The sequence below is a fragment of the Oncorhynchus clarkii genome, chromosome 27 (assembly GCF_045791955.1).
Source record: "Oncorhynchus clarkii lewisi isolate Uvic-CL-2024 chromosome 27, UVic_Ocla_1.0, whole genome shotgun sequence".
Lineage (NCBI taxonomy): Eukaryota > Metazoa > Chordata > Actinopteri > Salmoniformes > Salmonidae > Oncorhynchus > Oncorhynchus clarkii.
In genome coordinates, this window is record NC_092173.1 from 9,153,387 (window position 1) to 9,178,704 (window position 25,318).

The window sequence follows — 25,318 nt, forward strand, 5'->3', positions numbered from 1 at the left end:
GAATCGAAATCTTGACTATTTCTGCTCCTGCTACTGAATCCATGCCACATTTCACTATTGTTTCACTAATAGTGTGGACTCGGGTTTGGATTCCAAAGCTAACTGAAATTCTGTGTGAAGACCTGGTGTAGCACTTAGAGTATCTCTGGATCCCACTATCTGTATAGCATCAACGAGAGTTGGTGTCATCATGTCATGTGCGGCCCAACACAATTCCCTGAAATGAAGCCAGAGTAGAGTGTAGGAACAGGCGTGTGACTATGCATGCGTCATGCTTTTTTTGTCTCTCTGACTTCCTGCTTTTGTGTCACTACTACTTGATTGCGCAATACTTAACTTCGCTATCAGGGATCTCAGTTTTACATCCAAAGAGCCCTTTCTTCAGCAGCCCGGTGAGGTCCAGAGCTGAACCACGAACCACAAACATCCGTGAGTTCATTTCGTCACGCGTCATTAGCCACTCTTCACAGCAGACTAGAGTGTTAGAAGGTTAGGGATTCAAGTACAATAACAAACACATGTTGTAGATAGGCAGAGCACAACAAAGTCTGTGTACTCCCCTGGTTCGTCCCACTAATCATGTCCGACATTTACAAGTGTTGAGTGGTGCAACATGGCTGACGTCACCCCAGGAGCTCAATCATATGTATTCATTATGAAAACACTGAAAGAAACAGCTGCTCTTGGCCCAGCGACTCAGGGAGTGAGAGGCATTGTTTGGAGGATGGCAAGTGGATTTTGCTCATTACCAGCCCACTAATACAATGTTAAGTATCGGTGAAGTAAATGTATTTGCCATAATTTATCCAGATATTCAATTAACACACATTGACAGGATAGGAGTTGTTGGGAGTTCTCTTCCTTCTCACCCCTGTAGATCTAGCCTGGTTAAAGCAGTCTGAATGCTGCTTTAACACTGAAGCATGCATGAGAGCACCAGCTGTTCCGGACATCTGTGTGATCACGCTCTTCGCAGCCGATGTGAGTAAGACCTTTAAACAGGTCAACATTCACAAGGCCACTGGGCCAGACGGATTACCAGGACGCGTACTCCGAGGATGCGCTGACCAATTGGCAAGTGTCTTCACTGACATTTTCAACCTCTCCCTGTCTGAGTCTGTAATACCTACATGTTTCAAGCAGACCATCATAGTCCCTGTGTCCATGAAAGCGAAGGTAACCTGCCTAAATAACAACCGCCCGTAGCACTCACGTCGGAAGCTATGATGTGCTTTGAAAGGCTGGTCATGGCTCACATCAGCACCATCATCCCGGAAACCCTAGACCCACTCCAATTCGCATACCAACAGATCCTCAGATGACGCAATCTCAATCACACTCCACACTGCCCTTTCCCACCTGGACAAAAGGAACACCTATGTGAGAATGCTGTTCATTGACTACAGCTCAGCGTTAAACACCATAGTGCCCTCAAAGCTCATCACTAAGCTAAGGACCCTGGGACTAAACACCTCCCTCTGTACATGGATCCTGGACTTCCTGACGGGCTGCCCCCAGGTGGTAAGGGTAGGCAACAACACATCTGCCATGCTGATCCTCAACACAGTGGCCCCTCAGGGGTGCATGCTTAGTCCCCTCCTGTACTCCCTGTTCATCCACGACTGTGTGGCCAAGCACGACTCCAACACCATCATTAAGTTTTCTGACAACACAACGGTGGTAGTAGGCCTGATCACCAACAACGATGAGACAGCCTATAGGGAGGAGTTCAGAGACCTGTGTCAGAGGAAGGCCCCAAAAATTGTCATAGACTCCAGTCACCCAAGTCATAGACTGTTCTCTCTGCTACTGCACGGAAAGCGGTACCGGAGAGCCAAGTTTAGGACCAAAAGGCCCCTGCTACCAAAAGGCTCCTGTTCTCTCTGCTACCACATGACTTCTACCCCCAAGCCATAAGACTGCTGAACAATTAATCAAATGGCCACCCAAACTATTTACATTGATCCCCCCCCCCCTTTGTTTTTAAACTGCTGCTACTCGCTGTTTGTTATCTATGCATAGTCACTTTACCCCTACCTACATGTACAAATTCCCTCGACTTACCTGTACCCCCGCACATTGACTAGGTACTGGTACCCTCTGTATATAGCCTCATTATTTCTATTTTTTTAATTTAAATTTTAACTTTAGTTTATTAGGTAATTATTTTCTTAACTCTATTTATTGAGCTGCATTGCTGGTTAAGGGCTTGTAAGTAAGGATTTCATGGTTACCTGTTGTATTCGGCGCATGTGACAAATAAAATGTGATTTGATTTGAATTGAAACATTGGTGACCACAGCATTCTGTCTGGTTTAACCAGGCTACTGTAGACTGTGGTCCCTGTGGTAGCTGGCTGTCTCAGCCAGGTAGACTTACATAAGGCCTGGGGTATGAGGTAGGGAGGGAATTAGGGATGGAGGGAGGGAGGGACAGTCTATATGCCATCAAATACCCCCCCCCCCCCTTTCCCCCCAAACCCCCCTGTGTTTACAGTAAACAGTGGGGTGGAATGTAAAGGTATTTGTGTCTGTCCGTCTGCTCTCATCGTGATGGTGGTGCAGGGCAGTATTGGTCTGTCAAGCACTGTGCCCCCCCAACCCAGCCAGACCCCCACTCACTCACTCTCCAATCTGATATGGAATGTTTGTTCTGCTAGGGTCCTGTTACGCGGGGGAGGGGAAGGGAAGAGGGGTGCAGCCCTTCACCCTTCACTCACCAGGCTCAAACCCAGCTTTTATCGCTACCCACTTTGACAATACAATTTGGTCAATAGTTGTTCACGTCACAATACAACTATACAAAGGGCCTTTTCCACTACTTGAATGTACTGAATTTCACAGATTTGTTCACAGATTACCCGAAGCCAGTCATTATCTTGCCTGTAAATCTCTCTCTCATTAAAAGTAATCTCACAAGTTTATTTGTCCGGTCTTATCTCTCTTATCTTGTCAGCCCACCTATAATAATACCATTAGAGAAAGAGAGAGGGAGGGAAAAGAGAGAGGTATGGGGGGAGGAAGAAAGCATCCGTTCCCCCCCTGATGTATGACAGCACGGCTAAAAGAGGGAGGCAGCCAGCGTGATTGACAAGACTTGGAACCAAGAGAAATGAGATCAGAGAGAGAAAGACTCACTTTTGTGAGTGTAAATGTTAACTGTAAATTTGTATCGTTTATTTCACTTTTGTTTATTATCTAGTTCACTTGCTTTGGCAATGTAAACATACGTTTCCCGTGACGAGAGAGAGAGAGAGAGAGAGCGAGAGAGAGAGAGAGAGAGAGAGAGAGAGAGAGAAAGAGAATGCTGATTGAACGTCCTGCTGTTAGAAGTTCCCTTGGTGAGAGAGTGACACAAATACACTAGGAGGAGAAGGAAAGGAAAGGGGGATACCTAGTCAGTTGTACAACTGAATGCCTTCAACTGAAATGTGCCTTCCGCATTTATCCCAACCCGTCTGAATCAGAGAGGTGCGGGGAGGAGATGTGGAAAGGGGAAAGACAACATCAACACAGATGATTCCTTTCAACAGAGTGCTGGGAGGGCTCTGTTCACAAACACAAACAGACCCAGCAGGGCCACAGAACAGCAACACAATTAGACCCAACTAAATCATGAGAAAACAAAAAGATAATTACTTCACACATTGGAAAGAATCAACAACAAAAAACAGAGCAAACTAGAATGCTATTTGGCCCTAAACAGAGAGTACACAGTGGCAGAATACCCGACCCAAACTTAAGGAAAGCTTTGACTATGTACAGACTCAGTGAGCATAGCCTTGCTATTGAGAAAGGCCACCGTACACAGACCTGGCTCTCAAGAGAAGACAGGCTATGTGCTCACTGCCCACAAAATGAGGTGGAAACTGAGCTGCACTTCCTAAACTGCCAAATGTATGACCATATTAGAGATACATATTTCCCTCAGGTTACACAGATCCACAAAGAATTTGAAAACAAACCCAATTTTGATAAACTTCCATATCTACTGGGTGAAATACCACAGTGTGCCATCACAGCAGCAAGATTTGTGACCTGTTGTCACAAGAGAAGGGCAACCAGTGAAGAACAAACATACAACCCATATTTATGTTTATTTATTTTCCCTTTTGTACTTTAACTATTTGTACATAATATGACATTTGAAATGTCTTTATTCTTTAGGAACTTTTTTGTGAGTTTAATGTTTCCTGTGAATTATTTATTGTTTATTTCACTTTTGTTTATTATCTATTTCACTTGCTTTGGCAATGTAAACATGTGTTTCCCATGCCAAGAAAGCCCTTACATTTAATTGAATTGAACTAATGAGGAAATCTAGCCTGCCCCTCCCTCCCTCCCTCCCTCCCTCCCTCCCTCCCTCCCTCCCTCCCTCCCTCCCTCCCTCCCTCCCTCCTCTGTATCCCTGCTCCCTCCCCCTGACCAGTAGAGAAGAAGGAGATTAACCTGAGTGAGTGTGTGAGAGAGAGGAGTGTTTTAAAGCAGTGTGCCGGGCAGAGCAGAGCAGACACTCATAGCTGTCCAGCGCTGAGGGGGAATACTATACCAGAGCTCCAGAGGTGAACTTAGGTATGGGTTCCTACTATCTCTCTCTGTCTCTCTCTTTCTGTCTCTCTCTCTGACACACACACACACACACACACACACACACACACACACACACTGTACACTCGCTGAAACTAAGTTACAATTACCTCACTGGTTTAATTCACAACAGCCTTGTCACATGCCTGGCTTCAACACAGATTGTCATTTTACTTATCTACTGATTCACTTCACTTATTTTAGAGTCTGTCATGTTTGCTTTTCGATAGACCTCAGTACTGTCATTCGGAGCAGGCTTGTAAAAGTGAGCTTTCACTCTGCAGGATAGAGGACACCCTGAGGGATTTCCTGGGACAGATGGGATCTGAAAGGTTCGGCTGCAGCTGACAAGACTGACATCTCCCAAATCTCCATTCAAAGTGGATGTGCCTGAGACACTCAGACAGGAGGAGTAGTGTGGAAGGAGCAGCCCCAGAGAGAGCAGAGAAGACCCAGTGAGAGCAGAGAAGACCCAGTGAGAGCAGAGAAGACCCAGTGAGGAACACAGGGACTGGAGGCAGTGGAGCAGATATGGATGCAGGTCCTCTGACAGCCGAGGGAGAGGGCTCCTCTCCGGAGGGCGAGACGGTGTGCGCTGCGCTCGCCCGCTATGAGGCCACACTGAGAGATGCCGTGTGTGAGATCCACGTGGACATGAGCACCTTCAAGCAGGGTGTGGAGCGTCGTCTGGAGGAGGCGACGGCCCACCCCAGCGAGGGCCCCCTAGGCCGGGCTGTGGCGCAGCTGCAGCAGGAGAACCGGCAGCTCCGGAGCCAGTTGGAGGCCCTTACCCGACAGGTAGAGCTCCTCACTGGGACAGTGTGCGACAGAGGCGCCCTGATGACTAACAACAACAACAACCACCACCAGCACCAGCTAGCATCCATCCAGGCCCAGACACACAGCAGCAGCCAGGAGAGGGCGAGCCCCCGGTCCCCCTCCACCTCCCCTACCAGCCCTGCTGGTGGCCCCAGCATGGGAGCCCTGACCGGGTCAGCCTCGGGCTCAGCCTCCAGCCCCACTGCCGCCCGCTTCTCCAGCCGAGCTACCTTCGCTGTGTCCAGCAAGACTAACGTGAGTAGCCTTATACAGTGGGGAGACTGGGCTGGGGTCATGGCGAACATAGATACATTAGAGCAGTAGACTATGTCATGAACCTCCAAAACTCTAGAATGGGGTGAGAATGGCAGCCATCTTGGTCAGGGATAAATGAAAGTGTTGTATTTGATTCTGTGGTGGTGACTGTATGTGGATCTGAGAGACTGTCAAGATTGTGCAATGATTCATCCAGAGTGTGTCTGAACTAAATCATGATATGGGGGTTGAACAGACTTTCTTGAACATGTCACAGGGATGATGTCAGAGCTTTCACAGCGGTGGGGAAACTCGGGTCATATTCAACTTAATATTTAGACACGTGAGCAGAGTAGATACCAGATGAATGCAATCAGGATCATTTCCCATCGCTGAACATTTTTGGTAGAAGTCATTGCTTATTTTAATGTCCGTCCAGCCTCTGCAGTCTGAGAAAGAAGCTGTTCTCCTGGCATTGGACCACTCTTTCCTGAGTGTGATAGATCATGGGAAGAGTCTCTCTGTCTTTCTCTCTCTCCCTTTTTCTCTCTCTGCGGTGAATGGTTCTTTTGCACTCATATACTGCTATCCAGTGCTGGAAAAAGTACTCAATTGTCATACTTGAGTAAAAGTGAAGATACCTTAATAGAAACTTACTCAAGTAAGTAAGTGAAATTCACCCAGTAAAATCCTACTTGTCTAAAAGTATTTGGTTTTAAATACACTTAAGTAAAAGTATAAATAATTGAAAATGCCTTATATTAAGCAAACCAAGTGTTGTCTTATTTTTTACATTTACGGATAGCTATGGGGCACGCTCCAACACTCAGACATAATTTACAAACGAAGCATTTGTGTTTAGTGAGTCCACCAGATCAGAGGCAGTAGGCACGACCAGGGATGTTCTCTTGATAAATGTGGGAATTAGACAATTTTCCTGACCTGCTAAGTATTCAAAATGTAACGAGTACTTTTGGGTGTCAGGGAAAATGTAAGGAGTAAAAAGTACATTATTTTCTTCAGGGATGTAAGTGAAGTAAATGTAAAAGTTGTAAAAAAATGCCTGTAAAATACAGATACCCCCCAAAAACGACTTAAGTAGTACATTCAACTATTTTTAACTTAAGCACTTTTACACCACTGCTGCTGTCATGTTGCTGACAACTTGTTGCTCATGAATCTTCTCCCACTATACTCTTTGTTGAGTGGCACCACAGCTTGCGCAACATTTTAGAATGGATTCAATCATGTTCTTCACTTTTACCAGTAACAAATATAAACACAGTACATTGTTTCTTACTTATCTCTATCCGGACTGTCATTGGGACATTTGACTAACATGCGAGGGACTGAAAGACAAACACGTGTACTTTGGTACAGCTGATGAGAAGCTAATGCTGGCATAGTTGGTCGGTTCTAAGGTCCAGGACAGTTTGACACTTGTTGATGAGGTTTGGGTGGCAACTCAGTGATAAGTCTGGGAAAGTTATCATCTCAGTTCTTGGTGTATTGTAAACCACAGTACTGTCTGTTGGAAAAGACCAGAGGGTTCTCTTGACTGTATCCCAACACAAGGCCCTATGGCTACGCTGCTTTGGAAACTACAACGGTTACTTTCATCTTTCATAAGGTCTATAATTCCCGATTTTCACTTTATTTGATTCTCAGTCTTTCCTCTCCGCTCTGAGATCCTTTGCTGTGTATTTGGTTGTAAACTCACAGCTGCTTTCTGTAGCAAACTGACCCTTGATAGTCTGGCACGGATGTTGACTGTTAACTGTGACTGCTCACACACAGCCATAGACGCAACAAACGCACACACACACATACGCAGGTGCACACGCACACACAAACCCAAAAACATGTATGGAAATGAGTGATGTCATACGCCTCATCTTAACAGAGCATGTTGTAAAGCATCTGAGGATTCTTATCTGATGTAAATATGTCGGTTTGTAGGAAACAGAAGTCCTTTGTTTCTCATAATACATTGCTGGAGATCCCCTTTTCGTGGCCAAAACTTTTTTCTCCACATTCTCCAAATTTCCGAACAACCAGACAGAGATTGGATCATATTACTGTAGAAAACTAATGTGAGTTCCTCATCTATTGATCCAACGCAAATCTATTCATTGGTGTGTGTGTGCTTGTGTGTGTAAATCGAATCTAATCCGGGAACTCAACAGGGAAACGCTATCCTATTCAGATTTCCCCTACTGCCACATCTACACCTTTCAGCCTCAATGGCCATGTCTACACTTGACACTTACATCGGACTTCTGCTATCAAAGTACGAAGATCGCATTGAAAAGACAGGTGTAGACGCACAAAAGTCGCTTTGTGGTCTGATTGTTCAATCAGGAGGTGGTCAGGGACTGATTGTTTGCGGATGCAATCAGGCTACCGAAAGCGCATACAGTGGGCGACGTCATCAGCTCTCTGACCACAAGTCTCCAGAAAAAAGTGTGTTTTGGGAGTGCAAGGCAACGTTTTTCACTAAACGTTGGATGAAATACATTCCTAGCGTGTGAGGAACGAGTTTGCTGACTTCATAAATGCTAGCTAGCTAGCTAGCTTATTTAGAAGGGAAAAAAATTGCTTGGCAAGAGTTATGCTAACATGTTAGCAAACGCTTTAGCTTTGCTAGATAGCTTGCTGGTTAGTTTCAGAGGTTAGCTGGTTAGTTAGCTTCAGTAGTTGGCTACCGCCATCAAGTTGTTGTCGTTGTGCTATCAGATTTAGCCTGTTCCACCGTTTGCAGAATGCATACTGCATTTAAATATAGTGCGGGAAAATGGAATCCGGACATAATGTGGACACGGTAGACACATTTAAATGGAGGCCTTGACGTGTTCGGAATTCCATGACCAGAACTCCATGACCAGAACTCCATGACCAGAACTTCATGACCAGAACTCCATGACCAGAACTCCATTACCAGAACTTCATGACCAGAACTCCATGACCAGAACTTCATGACCAGAACTTCATGACCAGAACTTCATGACCAGAACTCCATGACCAGAACTCCATGACCAGAACTCCATGACCAGAACTCCATGACCAGAATACAAAATCTACATGAACTGTCAAGTCGAGACACAGCCGACGAGAGATAGAGAGAGACTGTACAGAGACTGTATGCTGACCTGTTTCAGCAGGTCTGAAGGAGGTAGCTGATTGTGCTGGGGACCTCCAGGCACATCTGAAGATGGTTTTGCAGCCCTGGAGTTAAGCGTCACCGTACTGAAAGAGCACAGCCAATTGGGATGTGTGCGGGCCTGCCCTGGGTCTGCACTTTCACTATAGGGTTGCTTACAGTACGTCTCCACCTGTGCTCGACTGTGCCTTGGACACCTGACACTCTGATGCAGATATGAGTCTCTCTCTCTCTCTCTCTCTCTCTCTCTCTCGCTCAATCTCTGTATCTCTTTTTTTCTCTTTAACCCCCCACCTCTCGCTCCCTCTCTCTCATGTGCAGAGCCTCTATAGAGCCCTCTGGTCCTAACTGGGCCCTGTTTTTATTGAGTCTTACTTGGCTGAGCACAGTTCATCACAAGTTCCCCTCAGTCCCTTCTAGCACACACCAGCTCTCCCAGAGTCTGAGGAGGACAGGCAGTGGGTTTCACTGGGCTTTTTGATACTCAAATCAAATGTATTTATAGAGCCCTTCTTACATCAGCTGATATCTCAAAGTGATGTACAGAAACCCAGCCTAAAACCCCAAACTGCAAGCAATGCAGGTGTAGAAGCATGGTGGCTAGGAAAAACTCCCTAGACAGGAATCCTCCTCCTCCATCCTACACCTCCTCCCTCCTTCTCCTCCCCCTCCTCCTCTTCCTCCAACCTCCTCCTCCTCCCTACTCTTCCCTATTCATCCCCCTCCTTTCCTTCTCCTCTTCCTCCTCCTCCGTCCTCCTTCTCATCCTCCACGGCCACCTACGTCAGTCAGTCTGTCCGGTCTCTGCCGAGGAGTCACACAATGCTGCCTGTTGCCAATTACTCCAACATAGCTGCGGTCTCAAAGGACTATTGTGTCGACATTCTACCTCATTTGAAGTACATAGACTGAGGAGGGGATTAGAGGAGAGGGTCACACAAGACCCAGCCATCCCCAGACTCCACACGCCTTCTCTGGGCTTCAGGAGTGAGTCAGGGCCCCCTCTTCCACTCCCCCATTCCCTCCTCTCACAGACCTCCTCTTCACATCTGTTCCCTTGTAGCATGCGGTAGAATTCACACACAGGCATGCTTTCTCAGACAGACCACACCTGCACGCCTCAAACCTCACGTTCGCTTCGTTCCTCAGTGTACTCAAGTTGAAGAGAGAGCGGCTGTGCCCTGTTATAAGATGAACTGGATAGATTCCACCCAGGTCACAATGTTATCTTTGACAGTTAGTGTAACACAACTACATAACACAGGACCACAGTGTGAATCCTTAGGTCCCTGCCCTGTCACTGCCCTGGGCTGGGTTGTGTCATGTGGGCTGTGTGTGTGTGTGTGTGTCTTCTCTCAGACTGAGGCATCTCCAGGCCATGTGAACCGACAGGAGGGGAGGGGTGGGGGGATAAGACGTGTGTGTGTGTGTGTGTGAGGCCTTATCAGTGGAAACTCCGTCAGAGCACGCTCACACTGTCACCGTGAGCAAACACAGACACACACCTCACACATACAAACACATACTGATATAGAGTACAAGCAGAGAGGACTAAAATCCTATTATCAAGACCCCTAAAATCAGCTGACAGCTGACAACCAATCCTCCCTGTCACTGCCACACGTAAAATCCCTCACACACACACACACAGGACCCCGACTCGCACTGTTAACATTACTTAACCTCTGTCTTCTGCACTGCTGCTCAAACAGGCAATTTACTAACAGACTGCTCGGCTTACGTTGCAGTGCCATGGGTGCATGTTCGTCACGGTCTAGTATAGTCTGATGGATAGACTGTATGAGTGGGGATAAAGTACTCATTCTGCTCCAAGCCAGATTACTATTTGTGATCATTGGCTCGCGGTGTGCACGTACAGTGGCAAGACAAAGTATATGAACCGTTTGGAATGATCTGGATTTTTGGATAAATTGGTTATAAAATGATATCTGATCTTCATCTAATTCACAACAACAAACAAACACAGTCTGCTTAAACTAATAACACACAAATTGTTGTATTTTTCTGGTCTATATTGAATACATCATTTAAACATTCACAGTGTAGGTTAGGAAAAGTATGTGAACCCCTAGGCTAATGACTTCTCCAAAAGCTAATTGGAGTCAGGAGTCAGCTAACCTGGAGTACAATCATTGAGATGAGATTGGAGATGTTGGTTAGAGCTGCCCTGCCCTATAAAAAACACTCACAACATTTTTGTTTGCTATTCAGCCTAGTCTGATGTGAACCATGCCTCGTATAAAAGAGATCTCAGAAGACCCAAGATTAAGAATTGTTGAGTTGCATAAAGCTGTAAAAGGTCTCTAAAAGCCTTGATGTTCATCAGTCCACAGTAAGACAAATTGTGTATAAATGGAGAAAGTTCAGCACTGTTGCTACTCTCCCTAGGAGTGGCCGTCCTGCAAAGATGACTGCAAGAGCACAGCGCAGAATGTTCAATGGGGTTAAGAAGAATCTTAGAGTGTCAGCTAAAGACTGGAATATGCTAACATCTCTGTTGACGAGTCTATGATACGTAAAACACTAAACAAGAATAGTGTTCATGGGAGGACACCACGGAAGAAGCCACTGCTGTCCAAACAAAACATTGCTGCATGTCTGAAGTTCGCAAAAGAGCATCTGGATGTTCCACAGCGCTACTGGCAAAATATTCTGTGGAGAGATGAAACTAAACTACACACAACACTATGTGTGGAGAATAAAAGGCACAGCACACCAACATCAAAACCTCATCCCACTGTAAAGTATGGTGGAGGGAGCATCATGGTTTGGGGCTGCATTGCTGCCTCAGGGCCTGGACAGCTTGCTATCATCAATGGAAAAATGAATTCCCAAGTTTATCAAGACAGTTTGCTGGAGAATGTAACAGGCTGACTACACCGCTCGCGTCGCGTGTGCAAGCGTTGCAAAATAAATTTTGAAATCTATGTTATTCCATTATTGCACACACAACGCTCGTGAGTGTCAACGAGCGTCTGCGTTGCCAAGGCTTAAAATAGAAGTCAGCTCTATTTGTGCCGCAGATCACACTGCAAGTCCTGCCTCTCAAATCTCCTCAATGGTTTATAGAAGCAGGTACCCACATGCCATCTCCTCATTGGTTATACCCACGTGGGTGATTGAAAGACGAACTGTGTTGCCGGTCATCGTTGTAATGTTTATATCCCAGGACAAATTAGCTAGCAACAGCAAGCTAGCTAAATAGGACAAATTAGCTAGCAAGTGCAAGCTAGCTAGCTAAATTGCCATAAATGTTCAATGTTTTTCAACCTGTCCCCAAATTAATGCAATTGGTTCAGAGTTTGTTTTGATATTTTAACCTGCGTGTCATGATTGCGTTAAATTTATGCACGATGGCACACGCGCGTAGCCGGTTCGGGTTCCGTGTCAGGCAAACTGTCCGGCAAATGAAGCTCAACAGAAGTTGGGTGATGCAACAGGACAACGACCCAAAACACAGAAGTAAATCAACAACAGAATGGCTTCAACAGAAGAAAAAACACCTTCTGGAGTGGCCCAGTCAGACTCCTGACCTCAACCCGATTGAAATGCTGTAGCATGACCTCAAGAGAGCGGTTCACACCAGACATCCCAAGAATATTGCTGAACTGAAACAGTTTTGTAAAGAGGAATGGTCCAAAATTCCTCCTGACCGTTGTGCAGGTCTGATCCGCAACTACAGACATTTGGTTGAGGTTAATGCTGCCAAAGGAGGGTCAACCAGTTATTAAATCCAAGGGTTCACATACTTTTCCCACCCTGCACTGTGAATGTGTTCAATAAAGACATGAAAACGTGTAATTGTTTGCGTGTTATTAGTTTAAGCAGACTGTGTTTGTCTATTGTTGTGACTTAGATGAAGATCAGATCAAATTTTATGACCAATTTATGCAGAAATCCAGGTAATTCTAAAGGGTTCACATACTTTTTCTTGCCACTGTATGCACACATGGAGGCTGCTGAGGGGAGCACGGCTCATAATAACAGCCGGAACGGAGCGACTGGAATGGCATCAAACAAAATGGAAACCACGTGTTTGACGTATTTGATACCATTCCACCTATTTCGCTCCAGCCATTACCACGAGCCCATCCTCCCCAATTAAGGTGCCACCAACCTCCTGTGGCACACACACGCGTAAGTTGTGCAAGCATGCATACACGCACGTAAACACAACCCCTCCCTCTTCCCACACACACGCGTGCACACACACACACACACACAATGCAAATGTGAGCTCTCCGTTGTTTTCATCACTCTAGTGGATGGTCCAACACACACCTCAGGAGTCAGATCAGCTCCACCTGCTTCTCTGTCCTCCATCCTCATCTATCCCACCAGACAAGCTATTCTCTTCCATGGTGCCCAGAGGAATGCATCTTGACCTCACATCTCACACTCCTCTCCTGATGCGGATCTTTGGCCCACCACAGGAGGTTGGTGGCAACTTAATTGGGGAGGATGAGCTCGTAGTAATATCTGGAGTGGAATGAGTGGAATGGTATCAAATACATCAAACGCATGGTTTCCATGTGTTTGATGCCATTCCATTTACTCCGTTCCAGCCATTATTATGAGCCGTCCTCCCCTCACCAGCCTCCACTGTGGCCAACATTGGGTAATCATCTGTTTCTCAGAGATTCAGAGATGTGATCTTGCCCGGCATGGCATCATTGACCCCTTCTTGCCCCCAACACCAGATCTCTCCACTCGGGCCCTTTTAAAAGTGAGAAACATGATGGGAGCAACTCAGCAACATCAAACAGCTCCAACTCAGCTTCTTTTCCCTATTAAAATGGTCACATTCTCAGACAATGTCTTGGGAACTTAATTAGACCGGTGTATGCTTTCTACTTTACATGCCAGAGTTGGAAGTTCCCATCACAAGTCTTTCAAGAGCACTTGTGTGAGTGTGTACGTGCGTGCGTGTGTGTCTGTGTGCGTTCAAGCCTGTGGGTGTGCGTGTGTGTGTGCGTCTGTGTTTATCCCCATGATAAATACGCTTCACATTTCCAGCACAGCCACAGAGACTCCCCTCCCAAATTCATAGCTTTCCCACAATGGAGCAGGGTCTTTTATTCTCTGCCTGTCTGTGTGTCCCCTGCCTGGGCCAGGCCATCCAGCCATCCAGCCCAGGGATCCAGATTCCTGGCACAAACCCCTCAGCATGGCTATTAATACAGTGGAGCTCAGCCTGAGAGACAGACCCAGGGAGGGAGAGAGAGAGCGAGAGAGAGCTTGAGCGAAAGAGAGATTGAGCGAGAGAGAGCTTGAGCGAGAGAGAGATTGAGCGAGAGAGAGCTTGAGCGAGAGAGAGATTGAACAAGAGAGTGAAAGAGAGAGAGGCCAGGGTCAGGGGTGAAGGGGGATTGAGAGAGGCATGCGAGCCGGGCTTGGCTGGCTGGCCACTCCCCTCCAAGACTGCCCCTGGCTCTCCTAATTACTTCCATACAATGCCCTGTATTTCCATTGCCGTGGTTACAGGTTAATAATTCACTGTTTAGTGGACGACCTCACCGTCCTCTACGTTCATCGTTCTAGAGGGCCCTGGGCCCAGAATATATATTATATTTCTACATTTGACATTTTCCAAACAGACAGACAAGAACAGCAAATGTATAGTACGAATTAGGGGTTTGTATTAGACTTGTGTGCGGTGGTTTGACTCCACGCTTTTCATGCAGCCATACTGTATGGACTAGAGAGGGTAAGCGTCAGATCGGAGCATGTGTCCTATCACCTCTAACTTAACTGATTGAATCATCAGACAGCCGTATCATATCACCAGGTTTTATTGATTTGTTTTGGTGTTGGGAGGCTGGTATACCCATGTCTTCCACAGCTGGTGCCTTGTAACCCGAGAGCAGACTACTAAACCTCTCAGATCTTGGAGATGTCAGAGTTCTTAAGTGCCAACTGCTGTGCTGTCCTGGGGAGTCGGGAGACGGTCCCATCTCCCTTCCCTCACACCCTCCCTCACCGCCCCCCTACCCCAGAGCAGTTTAAACTTTATTTTGGACCCCCTGACCGTTCCATAGCCAGCAGGAGAGACTGAGAGGGGGACAGACAGGACAGGAGAGACGGAGAGGGGGACAGACCGGACAGGAGAGACGTAGAGGGGGACAGACCGGACAGAAGAGACGGAGAGGGGGACAGACAGGACAGGAGAGACGGAGAGGGGGACAGACAGGACAGGAGAGATGGAGAGGGGGACAGACCGGACAGGAGAGACGGAGAGGGGGACAGACCGGACAGGAGAGATGGAGAGGGGGACAGACAGGACAGGAGAGACGGAGAGGGGGACAGACAGGACAGGAGAGACGGAGAGTGGGACAGACCGGACAGGAGAGACGAAGAGGGGGACAGACAGGACAGGAAAGACGGAGAGGGGGACAGACCGGACAGGAGAGACGGAGAGGGGGACAGACAGGGCAGGAGAGACGGAGAGGGGGACAGACCGGACAGGAGAGACGGAGAGGGGGACAGACAGGACAGAAGAGACGGAGAGGGGGACAGACAGGACAGGAGAGACGGAGAGGGGGACAGACCAGACAGGAGAGACGGAAAGGGGGACAGACTGGACAGGACAGACAGTGTGTCACAGAAGGCTGCTCAAGTCATCATCCCACTCTCTCACTGCAAATGTAAATAATGCAGAATGTGGTCACACATTCTCAGTGGTACATGGTCTTCCGTGACATCCAGCCGGGAACATAAGGTTGTCTTATCTGCATGTCAGTGACATTGGAGTATATCTATTCTTAACCTTTGACAGCATTTTATGGTCCCTGCCTTGTGACTGAAACCTTGGAAAACCCCAGTAACAGAGGAGTGATCCTGAAGCAGGTGTAGAGGGGGAGTAGAGGAGAAAGGGTATGCGTGCCCAGTGAATTTAATACAAGGGCCTGTGTGTGAGTGCTTGCGCACGTGTGTGTGCGTGCTCGGCCAAACAGCCTAGCTCCCACACACCCCCATCAGATAAGGCAGGGGCCCCCTGTAGTCAGGTGATGTAAAGAAAGTGTTCAAAGGGCCCCCTCCATTTCTGTAGGACCAAGGCGCCGGCCTGGGTCTCCCTGCTAAATTGTAGGCTTTGTGGGTCTTTGGAGGAACAGGTGTTTTTTTTATGTGTCTCTCCCTCCGTGAGGATTTCCCTGTTCCTGTGTGCAAATTACAGAGCAAAGACCCTTTTATAACTGTGTGTGTGTGTGTGTGTGTGTGTGCGTGTGTGTGTGTGTGTGTGTGTGTGTGTGTGTGTGTGTGTGTGTGTGTGTGTGTGTGTGTGTGTGTGTGTGTGTGTGTGTGTGTGTGTGTGTGTGTGTGTGTGTGTGTGTGTGTGTGTGTGTGTGTGTGTTGTTCAATTGACTTCAGAAGGGGTTGCGGAGTTAGTCAAATATGTGATCATGTATTGTACACGCCTGAATGAGTACTGTACCTTTTAGTCCCAATATATTTCTATCCCTCTAATTGTCTTATTAAATCATTGTGATGGTACATTGAAAGCATGTGTTTGCATGCTGTTTACCGTAGACTACAATAGCATTGTTTATGCATAAGATATTTCCTTCTATTGTGTTTGCTTGTGTGTTTTTTTTGTGTGGAAATGGTGACTGAGACAGCGATGTCGTGAAGCGTTTAAAGAACAAAGGATTCGTATGTGATCAATGGAAAATGTGGAAAAGTTGTACTAGTGAGGCTCGTTGTATGGCAGGGTGGTGTTGTTGTCCATAAGATCTCTGTTTCTGTGCCCAACGCTGTGCCCAACATACTGTCATACCCCCACTCAACTCCCCAGGCCCAGTGTTCTCTCACAGCATGCCTCCATTGTTTTCACGTTCCATTCCACAACCACTCAATGTTCCAAGAATGTCAAATGTCATCCCGGGAAACAGGCTTGAATATCCTCTCATCTAATCGCCTCAAAATCAACCGCCTCATCTCCAACTCCGTCCCGACTGGACTTCACCTAGCTAACGCTCTTTATTGAAATGTCACAAAGTTAGGGGCCATGGCATGTCAGCCTTGTAACACGCTGCACCCCTTCATTGAGAGAGAGAGATGCAGATGTATTATAGTGTTTAAAGGTGGGGTTACAGTCCTGCTGAGTAGGGCTGAATGGGGAGATTCTAAGGTAGAGATCCTCTCTCAGGTCAGGTGTGCCTCACTAGGGAGAAGAGAGAGTAGAGGCTCCTAGAATGGCTACAATGGTGTGTGCCCAGCAACACTGCTTCTAAGACAACACAAATGTAGAAACTAAACCCACAGGACAGGGGGTTTCATCTTTCATTCAGCCCTGCAGGCTAAGACTGACCCCCCCTCCCCCCTCCTCTCTCTCTCTCGTGAGTCTGTGTAGCAGACTGAGGGCTTTTCCACATTTTCTACTTAATTTCACGATTTCCTCCTAATATTTTATAGTTCTCCACTGATAATTCGATGACGCACTCTCAGGGTTGGGGGATTTGTTGTTCCAGGAAAGCGGAGAAAGGGGCTTTTGTGTGCTCCAGCCTGTGCGTGTGCGTGCATGGGTGCGAGTGTTGGTGTTGCACTGTGGGGTTTGCCTTGATTCCGGGTCATCCTCTTTAATATAGCATTGTATCTGGGCAGCTCATGACAGCAGATCTGACTGCACACACTGGGTTGAGCTCCACACTATTTTAACATTGTCTGAAATGCACAAACACAATAGAGATGATTTGAAAGGTGCCTTCCTTCCGTTCTCAATACAGTTTATCTGCAGAACTATTCTGAGATCTAAGATCAGATTCAACATAGCCGGTGGTACACTCTACGTTCGATCGTTTATACCCGAAAAGATTTACCTACTTTTATCTTCAGGCCCAGAGCACCACAGTCTCACACACGTGTCTGGTGGCCCATTCAGACAGGAGGAGAAGTGTGACTTAGTGCAGAAAGTTTCCATGGCTGGGACACACCAAGACAGGAGGAGCTTTGAGTTTCAGCCAGAGCATCAGGGTTGATCGGGGCTCAGGGGCTTCCATGGTTGAGCGGGGGAAATTTGTCTCCCCCTATCACCTTCTCCCAGTGGGACAGCCAGCTGTTCCCAGCTCTCTGCTCCCATCGGCCCTCCTAATGCTGTAACACAGACACACGCACGCACACACACACACACACACACGCACACACACACACACACACACACACACAACCCAGCAGCAGCAGCATTCCTCTCTGCTGAGGTCACCTGGCTCCTCTCTCCCCTACAGCTCAATTACTGACTTTATTTTCACTGGGAGGAATGTACAATTTCTTTGATAATAACTGTATAGAATAACTTGTATTGCATGTGTGAGTATGTGTGAGAGAGAGAAAGAGCAAGAAGGAACAAGACAGAAACGTGACACATCCTCCACAGACAAATCACACAGCCCTCGGTCACTTCCTGGTTGTCTTCCTGAAAGGCTCCTCTGTGGATTGGCTGGTTAGTCTGGCACACAGTGTACTGAGCCCCAGTCACTTACTAATGAAAGTCATAGATGTGGTGTGGTAGTAACACAGTCAATGAGATAAAAACGGAGAAAATGGATGCCATTAATGGGAAGTTGAAACATGTCTGCACTCTGAAATGACTTGATCTGATGATGTCTCAGATAACGTGCATATTATGTCACCCGAGAGATATTCATATGTTTAAAGGGCCTGTCTTCAAAAGACTGTTGTTGAAGATATTGTGACACCTGAGCACTGTGGGGTGGGGTGTTCATGTGGTTCTCTCTCTGTCTCCTGTAGAGTATTGAACGTGAGGAGCCGATAGAGGTGGATCCGGACCTTGTATCCCCTGGACTGGAGAATGGACACTCTACTACCCCAGGTAATGCCTGTTCTATTCTCTCCCATCTCAGCTGCAGTAGAAATACAACCATACACACTGTCCATGTACTGTATGAGGGGATTTATTTTCTCAATGCTTGTCCAATCAGAAAACTCGACAGTGTCATATGGAATGAGCTCGCCAGCCAATAACAACGTCCCTCATGAAAGCACGGCCCCTGTTGCCATGCGGATGCCACACCTACCCATCACCGCCACAACCAAAACGGCTGACCCCTCAGTTATGAAGAGCGAATCTCCCGCCAGTCCCGTACGCTCTAAGCCCTCGCCTGTATCAGAGCATACTGCCAACAACCAGCCTCAAGCCATCCAAGAATCCCCAATTCAACCAGGTAAGAGGGACCAGACATCAGCTAAAAGCTGTCCAGACCAAATATTTGAACTCTCGACTTTCATATCTTTCTATGGTTCTTCTGCTCCGTAAGCCATAATATCCTTTGATTTGTTGCACTCTTTGTCCTTTTGTTGTTCAGTGTCGTCTATGAAGACATGGACCCCCAGTCTCAGCCGAGGTCTGGGCTCTCCTCGACTGTCAGGTAAGAGGGATCTATCAAGTCAGGCTTGTTTCTAGAACTGGAACTAACCAGACTCACACCATGTTTTCTTCCCACAGTTTCCCACCTCTGTTCTTTGATTTGTCATTTGCAGAAAAGTCCTTGTCCGCTCCCCCGAAGTCAGTGACTTACTCTGGCCTCATCCAACACAACACAGACGGGTGAGTGAACTATTCTTTACTCAGTCCTAGAGAAGTGAGATAGTCCATGCTTGAACCCACATGCCAGAACCCACTTGCCATTTCGAATGGCCTCATTGTGGCCCAAGTTGATGTGTGACACTCCTCCGTTCTCTGAACCGCAGGGTGGAAGATGTGGGCGGGGACCTGCCTTTTGGAAGGGGAGTGGAGCGGAGGCGGGAGCTGGTGAGGTCACAGACGTTGCCGCGCAACCTTGGAGCTCAGGCCCGCCGGTCCATCTTTGAAAGGCTGGATTCTGAAGCCAGCAGGTACCACCCTCTCTCCTCCCACCATCATTTCACTTTCCATGCCATCCGTCCCTAAACTGATAGGTCCTCTCCTTTTCCCTTGTATTATCCCTCCTTTCTTCTGGGTAATTCTTAACTCGCACAGAACTACATAGAGCCATGACTAAATGGAACTTTATTCCACATCAAGTAACTGACGCAAGCGGTAAAATTAGATTGAAAAAAAACCAGATGAAAATACACATTATGGAACAGCGGGGAGACTGTGAAGCAACACGAACATAGGCACTATACACATGGATTTTGCACCGTAGATATGTGGTAGTGGAGTAGGGGCCTGAGGGCACACAGTGTGTTGTGAAATCTGTGAATGTATTGGAATGTTTTGAAAATTGTATAAACTGCCTTTATTTTCCTGGACCCCAGGAAGAGTAGCTGCTGCCAAGGCAGGAACTAATGGGGATCCATAATAACTATTAAATACAAATAAAACTCATACTTCGGTTGCATTACAAATCTCTACACTTGCACACTCTCTCATAGTGGATTTAACAATGGTGGAAAACCACCGCCAAACCAAAGGGAGTGTGCTTGTGTACACTTGGGGAGAGACAAGAGCGAATGGGGAGACGATTTCTGTCATGTTTTCTGGCTCATCGTGTTGACCCCTGTCCCCGTTCCTCTCAGTAGGCCCAAGCCCATGGACTCCAAGCCCAAGCTGAAGCGTTCTCAGAGCTTTGGTGTGTCCAGTGCCAGCAGCATCAAGCAGATTCTTCTGGAGTGGTGCCGCTCCAAAACCATAGGATACCAGGTGAGACTGTGGTGACAGAACACACCGGAACAAAGACCTGGGCCGTATTCACAAACCACCTCAGACTAGAGGCTGATCTAGGATCAGGTCCACCCGTTATGAATACAGCTCTATAGCAGCCAGGAACAAAGGTAATGAATATGGAACTGTCATCTGTTCACCTGAAATGGACCCACTACACAGGAGCAGTCTGTGTCGTTTTTGCTAGTTCCTGAACAGGGTAGTGAAATGACTCCCCTAGTTTCTCCATGGCTTAAACCATTAGCATGTAGCGGAGCGTTAATGTGCTAATGAGATGCACCTTGCCATGGTTATGCTGCATACTGAACTTAGCGTATTATTGTATTATATTGAATGTTTGTGTGTGCATTCGTGCGTGTGTATGTGTGTGTGTGTGCGCGCGTGCGTATATGTGCGTATATGTGTCTGTGTGTGAGCATGCATATCCTTGTCTGTGCATGCGTGAGTGTTTGAGTTACGGCTCAGTGCTAGGGCTGTTGGCTTCACTCTGCAGCAGCAGCTGTGCCAGTCTGTCCATGTGGCTCTGGTTAAACAGAGAGCTGTCACGGGCCAAGGCCGGCCCAGCGAGCAGCACCGGCCGCTTCCCGCAGGCTGCTCCTCCTCACACTCAAACTAGAGACTCGCCTGGCACTCGACAAACATGACAAGCTGGATTTTCCCACTGACACGCTGAGGCTTTTATAGGCTAGTCTAAGGACACACAAAAACAGTGAAATGACACAGTTCTGAAAGCATGTCCAATTGGAGAGAAAGGAACGCAGGGAGAGGAATTGAGGATAGAGAACCATTCAGCAGACCTCTTCTGTTTCCCCCGTTATGACAGTGGGACCGACAGAGAAACCTGGAAGAGGTCATTTCATAAAGTTAGAATAGGTAGCCAATCATTTTTATAGGTCTTTTTCGTATGTCTGGTTTATTGTTACATCTCTTTCACAGTGTCTGCGTATTCCCCCCCGCTAAACACATGTGCAAATACACCACGCACACGTACAGTCCAGACACACACGCGCACGCACGCACACACAACCACACACTCCTAACTCTGTCTCTCCGTCCCCAGAACATAGACATCCAGAACTTCTCGTCCAGTTGGAGCGACGGCATGGCCTTCTGTGCCCTGGTCCATTCCTTCTTCCCCACTGAGTTTGACTACAACGTGCTGACGCCTGCCGACCGCAAGCACAACTTTGAGCTGGCCTTCGGAACAGCGGAGTAAGTGACTTTTACATTGTAACAAGCGTTATCCATACACCCTGCATAGTGTTTCTCAGCATTATGCGCTGAGAAATGGCTTAACTTCTCCATGCACTCCTGTCATCTATTCATTATGTAGACTAGAGTAGTATCCGCCTATTCGTTTGCACTTCCAATGTCGCTCTCCTCAAGTTACCTGCGTAAATACATAGAGTCACAGTGTCCCTGGCCACCATACAAATAGAAATGGCATAAATGGCGTTGATACATAAAACGTTGTAGCACTGAGATGATCTTACAATGTTCCTGTTGCATCTTGGTGAAGAGTGTCTGTAGCCCACACGTTACGCCAGCGAGGCAGCCGCTGCCAGAGAATACCCTCTCCTCTCCCCGGGTCCCCGCAGTAACCGCCTCTTCCTTTCCCTCTGGTCTGCTTCCATCCTCTCCTCTCACATTCCTCCAGCCTGACCTCACTACTAAGAACACCGCTGCTGCAACACAGCCTCCCAAAGTCCTCCTTGACACATGGATACATCCAGAGCACAGACAAAATAAAGATCAAAACCGTGTGTGCATCTAACCACATACAGAGATAGTTCTAACACATGAGCTTCTGTACTATGCCACAAATTATAAACTGGGTGGTTCAAGCCCTGAATGCTGATTGGCTGGCAGCCTTGGTATATCAGACCGTGTACCACGGGTATGACAAAACACTTATTTTTACTGCTCTAATTACTTTGGTAAAGAGTTTATAATAGTAATAAGGCACCTCAGGGGTTTGTGATATATGGCCAATATACCACGGCTAAGGGCTGTGTCCAGGCACTCCGCATTGCGTTGTGTTTAGAACAACCCTTAGCCGTGGTATATTAGACGTATACCACACCCCCCCGGGACTTATTTCTTAATTAGTCCACATTGTTCCATGTGATCTATTAGTCTGGTCCTGGGTCTGTTTGTGCTGTCTTGCCAACAACATCGATTGACCATAGATATGAGTTGGGAAAACAGTTCAAACAGATCTGGGATCAGGCTAATGACCTATCAGCCCCCTTAACTAAGAAATGACATAGATAGGCCTAGACTCCTCCTGACTTGTACTGTGCTCTCTGTCTGATCCAGGGAGAAGGCGGGCTGTGACCGGCTCATCGAGGTGGACGATATGATGGTGATGGGGCGCAAGCCTGACCCCATGTGTGTCTTTACCTATGTCCAGTCCATGTACAACCACCTGCGCAAGTTTGAGTGATGAACGATGACCTGGCAGCTACTCGACGACATCACCGCCCCACCACCACCATCACTCTCTTGCTTTCAGGGACAGCAGCAATGCACACTGAGAGAACCACACTTCCCCCTGCTGGAATGGACAGAGTATTACAAGTATTTCTTCAGTTTGAGAGATGTTTCACTCTGCTATGTTGAGTGCTCACAGCTATTCACAAATAGAACAGGCTATATTATTCCTGTTTGTGTATGAGTGGCTGGGTTTTTATTCCCTGAAAGTCTGTGTTACATTTCAGAGAGAGGGGAAGGATCTTTCTCCCTTTATTTGGTGACTGACCATTTTTAAGGCTTATATTGGCACAGTTGCTGTTTGAGAGAATGGGAGAATCAACTCTTTGCTGAGGAGAAAAAGTAGTCCCATTGAAGAAGCTGCAAAAGGTCTTGAACAGTAGGCCTATAAGACTGGACAAAGGACTGAGGATCCTGAGGATTGACACAAATCAGTCTAAATAGAATGCTATCATCATTTGGTTTCTTCTAGATATGTATTTGTTCAGGCTTCCTTTACTTTATTGTCCCACTGTGGTTTCTCAGACCCAAATGTGTCTACAAAAGGCCTTGCATTGCAGCACAAACTAAAAGCTATTCCAAAGTTAGCTTTTTCATCAGCTGAACAGAGGAACCCAAGTACACTCACTATAAAGTTGAATGGTTTGCTATTTAAAGAGCTAGAACTGCAAAGATGAACTGCACATATGCATCAACTCGGTGCAAAGGTAAAACGGTCTATGTTCTTATAGTGTTCTTGTTATGGTTGTGATTTTATTTGATTTTCATAGACAAAAAAAAAAGACAAAAATAAATCCTAAATAAATTGTCACTTGTTTCACACACTCCTAAGTTTTTTTTACGTCATTATTTTATAGTAGGCCTGTCAGTTAATTCATTGACTCGAGTTAACTTTTCGTAGTTTTAGTCCACATTTTTTTTTAAATGTGATTAATCGTCTGAAAGCATTGAAAATAAAACACCATTCTGCACTAACTAATTTGTATTCAGACATTTGGAACAACACAAATAGATATATATATATATATAAAATAAGACTCATAAATATAAAAACGAGGTAAGAAAAAACACTAATAATATATATAATATCTTATAATATATATTTTTTTAAAGACTCATAAATATAAAACGAAGTAACAAAGACAAATAGAAACAAATTTGTGTTGATTTGGCACTCGAGCATCGATACATTAGCCATCCCTCAACGCTGTCAACCAAGAGTCAAGACTAAACCAATTCACCTTGGTGGTGTGCAGACTCTTTATATTATTCTGAACGATTTCGCACAAACCAGAAAAAAAGGCAACAATACGTCTGACAAGGTTAATTGACCCACAGTTACACACGGTGACATGATATCATTGACGTGACGTGTAAATGAGCGATAGAAAACCGATCGCGCAAATGTCACCAGTCCAAATGTTTTGGTGCGGGAGCCCCGTGCCGCCCTGGGCGGCTGCCCATGTTGCCTATACCTAAATCCACCACTGCTTGGGACAAAATCAAGCCCTTCACACTGGGCACAGAAGTCAGATCAACATGTAGTTTTGATTTATATTTGGTTGAGTTGTCAACTAACGTGAATTCAACGTGAACTCAACAAAACATTTCACCATGTCATTGGATTTAGGTTCAAAGTTGGGTGAAAAAAATGTGAAATTCCCTTACATTGAGGACTTTTTGCAAATCCAATCAGTTTTCCACAACATCATCACAGATTTGGGGGGTTGAAATTACTTGGAAACAATGTTGATTCAACCAGGTTTTGCCCAGTGGGTTGTAATACTTCTTGTATTAAAAAACAATCTTACATTTCAGCTCCATTTGAGCAAATTCTGAATTTGTGATTAACCGTGATTAATCGACAAATCTTAGGGTTAAATCGACAAAATCCTGCAATTAACTTGATTGCATTTTTTATTTTTGATATCACTATTTAATATATATTTAATGGTCTTCAGGATTACTTTAGCAATAAATGCACACATTTGAGGACAAAAATATTACGATTATTTAGCATGATCCCTTCACAAAAAAAGGAAAGGGGCAGGGCAGGCCTATATAAATCATTACTAATTGGCTCATTAAAAAAAGAGAAGATAAAGAGTTGGTTCTTGTACAATGTGTATTCCTCTAAACCCTTCCAGCTTCTTTCAGAAATGTAAATTCGGGGATCTGTGTACGTTGGCGTATTTAGAGCTTCTCTCAGAAATTGAACCGGTGTTCAATGGAATGTAAATCGACCACTAGGCTAATTGATTTCAATACACAGGAAGAGAAAGTGTGAAACCAGCTTTTGAAGTTGTCAGGCTTTTTCCTGCATAA

The 25,318-nt window shown here is 46.3% G+C and overlaps 1 protein-coding gene across 1 annotated transcript; it reads left to right on the plus strand.

Moving 5' to 3' along the window:
• Positions 1 to 4,504: 4,504 nt before the first annotated feature.
• On the plus strand, positions 4,505 to 23,819 carry LOC139385879 (smoothelin-like protein 2). The gene is made up of 10 exons (XM_071131163.1): positions 4,505 to 4,571; positions 4,871 to 5,660; positions 18,586 to 18,667; positions 18,777 to 19,019; positions 19,161 to 19,223; positions 19,336 to 19,402; positions 19,546 to 19,689; positions 20,356 to 20,479; positions 21,561 to 21,712; positions 22,820 to 23,819. Exons 2-10 carry the CDS (start codon positions 5,118 to 5,120, stop codon positions 22,944 to 22,946), a joined length of 1,545 nt encoding a protein of 514 aa, XP_070987264.1. The 5' UTR covers positions 4,505 to 4,571; positions 4,871 to 5,117; the 3' UTR covers positions 22,947 to 23,819.
• Positions 23,820 to 25,318: the final 1,499 nt, after the last annotated feature.

Coding starts and splice junctions, on each gene's coding strand:
- LOC139385879 (XM_071131163.1), top strand. CDS start 5,118: ATGGATGCAGGTCCTCTGACAGCCGAGGGAGAGGGCTCCTCTCCGGAG. Junction 18,668..18,776: donor TGGACACTCTACTACCCCAG/GTAATGCCTGTT, acceptor TTGTCCAATCAG/AAAACTCGACAGTGTCATAT. Junction 19,224..19,335: donor GGGCTCTCCTCGACTGTCAG/GTAAGAGGGATC, acceptor TGTCATTTGCAG/AAAAGTCCTTGTCCGCTCCC.